Source organism: Oncorhynchus clarkii, chromosome 17 (assembly GCF_045791955.1).
Source record: "Oncorhynchus clarkii lewisi isolate Uvic-CL-2024 chromosome 17, UVic_Ocla_1.0, whole genome shotgun sequence".
Lineage (NCBI taxonomy): Eukaryota > Metazoa > Chordata > Actinopteri > Salmoniformes > Salmonidae > Oncorhynchus > Oncorhynchus clarkii.
This window is the reverse complement of record NC_092163.1, coordinates 42,465,267-42,473,597: the sequence shown is the minus strand read 5'-3', so window position 1 is coordinate 42,473,597 and position 8,331 is coordinate 42,465,267. Positions and strand designations below refer to the sequence as shown.

Sequence of the window (8,331 nt, the reverse complement as noted above, 5' to 3'; positions counted from 1 at the left end):
TTGAAGTGTTAACATTTTTTATGCATTGTGATTTGTCAAAAACTGTAAACGACTTGTCAAGTCATGTGCTCCGGTTCCTGTTTACACTATTACAAGTACATCGAAGATTTGCAATATGCTGAAAGTGGCCAAACTAAGTATACATTTTCAGGCAATGGGCGGAGCCATCTTTGACTTTGTTTATTTGCGTTTTATAGTGAATGGCATTCTGGGATTAGGACATTTTCGCTTGTCAAATATAAACAAACATGGCTCCCATCATAAAGAATGTAGCTGCTGTTAGCTTAGCTGACACGCATCTCTTTTCGAAACAAAATTACATTTCTCCCTGATTCTCACCAGAGATGTGGTATGTTGTAAACAAGTCTAGCTGTTAGGTCGCTAACTTATATTTTGTTTATTATTCAGCGCAACCTGTTATTTAGACTGGTTTATGGAATGAGTTTGGCTTTGCAATAAAAAAGAAAGTCGCACACTCATCTCTTACTTTGTGGATTTATTACCAACGGTTTGGCTCAATAGCCTCCATCCCTTTGTAAATCCACAAGCAAGGAGAGAAGAGAATGCAACTTATTTTTCATTGCACAGTTGTTCTTCCATCAGTAAGTACCTCCCTTTGAGGGTGTGCAGTCTTTCAATTATTTTTCAGTGATGTAATACATGTCCTAACCATAAGAGGTCAGCATTACAGTGTTTATTCGAGCGAGTTTTGGTCCCCCTGGATAAAAGGTCCTAGTCCCCACCGTGTACTTGTACCCCATTGCAGCTGGGAGAGATTGAAATCTTCTGATTATAACTCTCTCGGTCAGTTTTGCAGAACCCAGATTCATTCAGACTCCTGGACTATAAAGCACGTTGGTTATACTGTATTTGACAGTGTCACTGCAACATGGAAACGAAGGTGCACGTCTTAGTGACACCGTCAAATGAAGTGTAACCAACACTTTCATGCATTTACCGTAATGTGTCCCTCTAATTCAACAAGTCTTCCTCTCAGAACCGCTTTCCCGCTGTAGACTGATCTCATTGTTCCAAACTATGTTTGGCTGTTGGGCCCATGGTATTTAAGCCCTAAGTTTCCTGGAGTGAACGAAATGTTTACAGTAACTGTTGCTGAACATGTTATTTCCAGGACTCCTGCTGGATCATCTAGCATTTCTTGTCATTTAATAGAATGTTATATAACTTGGCAAAATATTATGGCAATGACACAACAAGAGAGAAGAAAAGTAGTCTTCTGACTGTTGAGTAGAAAAAGGTGTGAGTTCAACATCTTTTCGCTGGCGTATCTTAAGGAATGTCATCTATTGCATACAGTATGTGGATAGGTGTGGGTCTATGCTTACCGTTTGTGAAAGGTGTTTGTGGTGGTTTACATTTGCAAACTTATAGAAATTATATTTTTTCTCCTTTCCTTGTAATGTAGTCTGACCTACGTTTCAGGTAAGCAGGGATGGGCATGAAGCCCTCAATTTCGACAGTCATTTTGACTGCACCCTTTTCAGCACAATGAATGGTCCGGTATGAATGTAAAACTTTTATGATACACATATGCATCGTCAACAAGGACTCACCCTTCCTTACAATGTTTATTTGCTGATGTAAACGGAACCTCTCATGACTGCGTATGCGTGTTCTTCTCAAAATAGCTCTTTCTAAAAGATCATCTGTGTCATCGTCTTGTGTGTGTGTGTGTGTGCGTGCGCGCCTGTATGTTTACATACTCTGTACATACCGTATGGTTTGACAGACAGACAGGCGGATATGGAGATAATAATCTACTTCACATGGCAGGAATGGGTCTGCTAGGAACAGGGATCACAGGGATTATAGCAGGGGTGTCCAATTTTGCACACCTGATTCTACTTTTTAGTAGAACTAGCAGAACCAGGAACTCAGATGGATAGGAAGGATGTGGATAGGAAAGGATGCATGATTCAACTAGCTGAACCAGGAACTCAGATGGATAGGAATGATGTGGATAGGAAAGGATGCATGATTTAACTGAGTCAGGAACTCATAAGGATAGGAATGATGTGGATAGGAAAGGATACATGATTTGGCAAAGAGCAGATTTGATTTATTTTATTTGTACACAACTGCTTTATACAAAAAACAAGGATATAATTTGATATTTTTTTTTATAAACAAAGTACCTCAAAAACACAGATTCCCCAAGGGCATTTTAAACTACATGGTAGTAACTTCAGATACATCCATGCTTCAAAGATGTAGTCAATGCGACGGCTTGGTTCTTAGTTTTATAAATATTTGTTTAGACGAGTGAAATATTCCTGAAGTTGTCAAAGCCGTACAGCTAGCATTTCACTCAGGTTATTTGGCACCATTTCACCCATCTGAAATAGTCGTGTGTGTGTGCGTGTGTGAGTGTATGTGCGTGTGACTGCGTATGGGCAAGCATGTCTGTTTGTGTCCGAGGCAGCGTGTGTGTTCTGTCCGTGCGTGGCCTTGCGTACATCTGCGTAGGTTTGCTGCCGTTTGCTGACTGTGTCTGAGTGCGCATGTGTGCATGTATGTGTGTGTTTGTGTATGTGTATGCGTCCTGAAGCAGCCCCTGACTCCAGGCCTGGTTCTAGACAACGATGGACTTGAGGTGTCTGAAACACATGATGACATCTAGAGGGACAGGAGGACTCAGGTGGTTCCCATCCAGACGCAGGTACCTGGTGGGTGTCAATTAATCAATCAATCAATCAATCAATTAAGCAAGCAAGCAAACAAGCAAGCAATGAATTGATCAATTAATCATTCAATAAAAAAATCTAAGACACAATTAATCAATTAATCAATCAATCAACCATGCCTATTGTGTTATGTACTGTATATGAAGTTTTATTACCTGAGCCTGGGCATCAGCGCCTCATCAGTCAGACTCTCAGAGGACAGACTAAATGGACACAGCTGGGTCCCATTAATACCTGACACAGGAACACACACACACACACACACACACATACATACACAAACAAGTTACTCACTCTCAATGCTGCTGTGGTTACGTTAGCTACTTGTGGTTGTACTGCCATTGTGTGTTACTCACTCGCGATGCTGTTATGATTGTGATGTGTTTGGAGTCATGATATGTGTCGTGTTACTCACTCTCTGAGGTGTTGATGTCATGTTACGGACCTATTACAGACTTATATTAGGCTACTCACTCTCGATGCTGTTGTGGTTGAGGTGCAAGTGCTCCAGCTGGGGGTTGAACAGGGGGACGGAGGTGAGCTGGTTGTGGGCCAGGTGAAGGTCTAGCAGAGTGGATACGTTGAACACAGCCTTAGGGACTCCCTTATCACTCAGCTGGTTGTAGTTGAGCCTCACAAACGCCAGGTTGGAGAAGCCTTGGAAGTAGTCCCTGTATGGAGAAGACAAGCGGGTTTATTAGAGGGTTCTTACTTTAGCACGCTCATGTATTATCCACATTGTTGAAGAAAACGTTTGTATTCCAGCTGCATCGGGGATAGAGAGTTGAGCACAATGTCATTGATGATTTGTTGTATCTCACACCAATGTTCTCAGTCAATAGATAATGCGTGTGTGCGTATGTGTGAGCGTGTGTGTGTGTGCATACGCGCTTGCATGCTTGCCTCGTGCTCGCGTGCCTGAGTGTGCTTACTTAGGGATGTTGTCAATGTTGTTCCTGTCCAGGAATAGCTGTGCGATGCCATTGGGGATGTTAGCTGGCATCTTCTTCAGGATGTTGTGGGCCAAGTTCAGCTGAACCAGGTTCTTCAGGTCTTTAAAAGTGTTCTTCCCCATGTCACTGTCACTCAACTAAACACAACAGAGAATACACAAAGTGCGGGAGTGTGTGTTTATATGATTTATGTGTGTATGTTTCTACGTGCATTCACCCGCGTGTGTGTGTTTGCACATTTGTGAGTGTGATTGATTGATTGCACATGTGTGCTTGTGCTTGCTTGCATGGATGTGTGTGTGCACCTTGTTGTGGTGCAGGTCGAGCAGAGCGAGGTGCTCCATCTTGCCGAAGGCTCCAGATGGGATCTTGGAGATCTGGTTGTGGCTGAGTCTGAGCTGCTCCAACCCAGCTGGCAGGTCATCAGGAACCTCCTTCAGCTGGTTCCTCTCCATGTAGAGAAACAACAGACCAGGTACCTTCTCAAACACCTGAGAAAGACGGACGGACAGACATATAGCGAAAAAATATATATATATATAAATATATGAATGAATATAACTGAATACATGACTAAATTGATCAAATACTAAAGAAATGAATCAATTACAGCTCTCACCTGCTTGTCCACTTTTTTGATGCGGTTGTTGGCCATGTTGACCCATCGCAGCTCTGTGGCATTGTTGAAGGGTTCCGCCGTTACCTCAGAGATGTAGTTGTTCTGCAGGTACAGGTATTGTACTCTGGACGGGATCACAGGGACCGTACGGAGGTTCCGGTTCTCGCAATAGAGGGCATTGGGGAAGGAAGGGGGGCAGAAACACTCCCGGGGACAGTCAGGGAACATGGAAGGGGGGCCAATGATGGGAGGGGGAAAATCTGTGGGCTCCTGGGGTTCTGGTTCCTTAGGTGGCGGGGCAGGCTTGAAGGAGGGGCGCTTACTGGGCTTTGGAGGCTTAGGAGGTTTCTTAGGCCGTGGTCTCTGTAAAAACACTGTCCCCATCAGGAGACAGAGCACCAGGGCAGTGTAGAGTCCCACACCTGTCTTCATTGTCCTGGATGGAAAGAGCGGATGAGGAGGAGAGAAAGAGGGGGTGGAGGAGAGATATATATACTGTATGTAAGAAAATGTAAAACTAAAGGGGTAAGAAAAGAGTTATACCACATTTGACATTTGGTAAAGCACCAGATTTCAGGAGACAATCCTTTATGCAGTATGTCTGTGCTTCTAAATGATTTGTGATGCATCTACCGGTAGGTCTTCTAAGTTACGAAGGCATCATTATGCCCTAAATGTTATCAAGTGGTGGATTGCTTGCTAGCAACCACTACAGTCATATTTTCCTCTAGCCTTTTGCAGGGACTTTGTAAGCAGCTTATATAAAGGTTGAGTTGAGTGAAGTGACCTGTGCAGGCGAAGGACGCAGACATGGTTCTCATTCATTCCTGGGTAAAGCATTAGCTTTTCCTTTACGGCTGTTCAAAATAAGAGGGAGAAGGAGAGAGAGGATGGGTGAGAGAAAGAGAGAAAGAGAGAAAGGTGGGGATAGCGAGAGGTATAGAGAGGAGAGAGAGGAGTTAAAGAGGGATGGAAGGGAAAGGAGAGAGGATGAGAGAAGGAGAGAGAGGGGTACAGAGAGAGAAGTTGGAGAGGGAGAGGGGAGAGGGAGAGAGGGATAAGGGAGTGAGAGGGCGAGAGAGAATTGGGAGGGAGAGAGGATGAGATGGGGGTAAGTTAGAGAGTGGGAGTGACAGAGGGAGGTATCGAGGGAGCTGAAGGATAAAGCCTCCATTGTGTGTGTTGGTCCAGAGAGAGTTTCTTCCTAACGAGGGGGAACAGAGAGGGCTGTATGGGATGGGCTGTAGCTCCAGAGCGGCTGGAGCTCTGAGACGGGCGGTGGGTTGGTTGTCTAACAGCATAGAGAGACCCTCACTAGGAATCTCCATATACATCTCTTTCTCTCGCTCTCTTTCTTTCTCTCCCCCCTCTGTCTTTTTCTCACTTCTCTCTAGCAGTCGAACACCTAGAAGCCCACTGCAGATCAGAGGAAAACAGTCGTGGGTAATTTGTTTGTAGCTATTGACCGAGTCCTCAGGATAAATATGGTTACTGTGACTCTGATCCAGGCATTTTTATGTCAAGCTTTCTATTGCCTACTGGCAAAAAGACAAGGTGTTATGGGTCAGCATCTTACAACAGTGTGGGACTGACTGTGTGTTTCTATGCTTTGTTTGTCGTGAGAAAGCCTTCTGGCCAGTTCGATAAATATCTGAGAATATCATGAGTCATTAGACAACTATTCTCCCAGCCTAAGTATGTCCAGGCCAGGATAAACATCTCTGAACTTCCCTTCCTTTCAAACTAATCGTGCTCTCTCGCAAGGCCACTCAGGCCAGAGTGGGATTTCACTTTTCTTCTGTTAGTGGTCCAGAACCCCAACAGCCGTCATCAAGATGTCAGGACTTCAGTATAGAGTTAGGGCTGTTGTTCGACAACGAGAGAGAGGACAGTCTGGAGTTCACCTATACCATAGTCACAGCTAAGCTGCGAGTTAGGGTTGTAAAATCAACAAGAGATATATGTTGAGACAACACTCCAATACTCAGGGATCAGCACACCTGGGTCACAAACTGTGTTAGAGTTGCCCACTTACTCCTTGTTCATCCAGGAAAGATTATAAGAATCCTTCAACTATATGAACTTTTCCACTGTTGATTTGACTGAGTCACTATAAAATATCTGGGAAACACTTTACTGCTCTCCCGGACAGCATGGTTGGAAACTCTATGGAGACGAGATCTAAAGACGACTGGTAACACGTCAACGTTGCTGGGCTTTGACTCGCTGAAAGCGTTTTAAAGTCGTGTTGTCTGACCACAACAACCCTGCAGGATTTATCTCCATCCCAAGGCTGTGATGCCCCATTTGGAAAATACAGAGAAAGACAGAGCAGGGGCTGCAGACAAGCAAGGAACAACATTGGACTGCCTGCACTGTTAAAACTGCTTGAGATGGCAGGCAGATGTATAGCCCGGCTGTCTAAACTTCTGGGTGACCCATATTTTTAAGGAAATCTTGCCAACTGTCAAATAAAAAACTGTCAGTTCTTTTGGCAGAATGATGTAGATGCTTTATAGAAAGTATTAGACGGCAAATATGTGTTGTTCGAACCACAATGATCCATTTTCACAATGTTCCCCATGCAGCCTGGATTCTTGTCAATAATGCATTCCATTGACAGAGTTTTTTTGCTGTGTAAAAAAACAGAGATCCAATCCAACCAAACCAGACCAGACCACAGCCCAATATGAAGGAATAAATGTTCCTGAGAATGTTTCTGGAGATTTTAGAAAGCTTCTTCTCTGTTTTCGAAGACTTTAATAAACAAAAATCTGCATATAATTGTGACCTGCCAATCCTAGAAGCTACATGTATACTTTGTCTAGACATGTGACATGTGACATGTGGCAGAACAGACAGTTGCACAGAGAGACAGACATACGTCTTGACAGACACCAGGACAGTTGTCAAGCCCTATGTAAAGCATAGAGTTGTAGAGGATAGAGTGATACAGTCTCGCCTGCCCCGGCCAAACACAGCACAGCAGTGTTTTCATAAGCCACACTGTGAAAAAGATCAACTCTGCTTTCTGTTCATTAGCCACCCAGTACAACGCTTCCATCAACTTGAAATAGGAAATCAACATGATTAGCTGAACAAAGGTGAAATGGATAGGTGTGCTTTGTGAGAGAACTTTAGCCGAAGCAACAAGCATTTCAGAAGCAACAAGCGTTCTACAACAAGCTCTCTCTCTGGGAAGAGTTTTCAGTACCGCTCTCATTCCGCACCTCTAGAAACACACACTGCCAGGCTCTGTTCACGTCCGCCTCTCTGCCAAGACATGCACGCACGTACACACGTACACACACACTCCTCGTCCCCACATACACCTCACATATTCTGAGAGACACACACTCTCTCCTGGCCTCACTTTGTTTACATTCTGTTATCAACCGTGTCACATCTATAAGCGCCCCCCCTGGAGAAAAGAACCAACAAACATTGTCTTACCTGCCAATGGTACCTACCCTCTTTTATCAAATCGAGTTTTCTGTCTCTCTGCTTTTTGTCTCTCCCACCCTTCTCTTACGCCTCCCTCTCTCTCCCCCTCTCTCCCTCCTTCTCTCCTTCTCAGTGGACAAGCCTCCTATTGGGTTGGTTCCCTGGCTATCTTTCCCTCTGAAGGTCATAGTGTTTCCCCCTCTCCTCCACTCCCTCCCTCTCTCCAATCCTCTCGTCTACTCTCTCTCCCTCCTTCCCTCTCTCTCTGACCCTCCACAGCACATTTAATCTCCACTCCTATCCTGTTGAAGGAGGATGTATTCTCACCAGACTCAGTGTGTGTGTGTGTGTGTGTGTGTGTGTGTGTGTGTGTGTGTGTGTGTGTGTGTATGTAAGTGTACTTGTGACCTGTGCATGTGGATGGGTGGGGGAGTGGACAGGTGTCTGTGATAATATAAAAATGAGTTCTGACCCCCATAAAAGCCCTCTCCCATTTGGTCTCTCTCCCAGTATCCTAGTCTCCCTCCCACCCACTCTCTCTATTGTTTGTTTATATAATGTATCAGCATACTGCTTTCTCATGTGTCTTCCATTAGAGTTCTCTCTGCTG

At 44.4% G+C, this 8,331-nt stretch overlaps 1 protein-coding gene across 1 annotated transcript; it reads right to left on the bottom strand.

Annotated features, from left to right (window-relative positions):
* Positions 1-2,058: 2,058 nt before the first annotated feature.
* On the bottom strand, positions 2,059-8,000 carry LOC139370876 (prolargin-like). The gene is made up of 7 exons (XM_071110730.1): positions 7,731-8,000; positions 4,278-4,713; positions 3,964-4,149; positions 3,638-3,795; positions 3,180-3,376; positions 2,861-2,939; positions 2,059-2,684 (listed from the first exon to the last, which is right to left on the bottom strand). The coding sequence occupies exons 2-7, from the start codon at positions 4,707-4,709 to the stop codon at positions 2,594-2,596; spliced, it is 1,143 nt and encodes a 380-aa protein (XP_070966831.1). The 5' UTR covers positions 4,710-4,713; positions 7,731-8,000; the 3' UTR covers positions 2,059-2,593.
* Between the last annotated feature and the right edge of the window lie 331 nt (positions 8,001-8,331).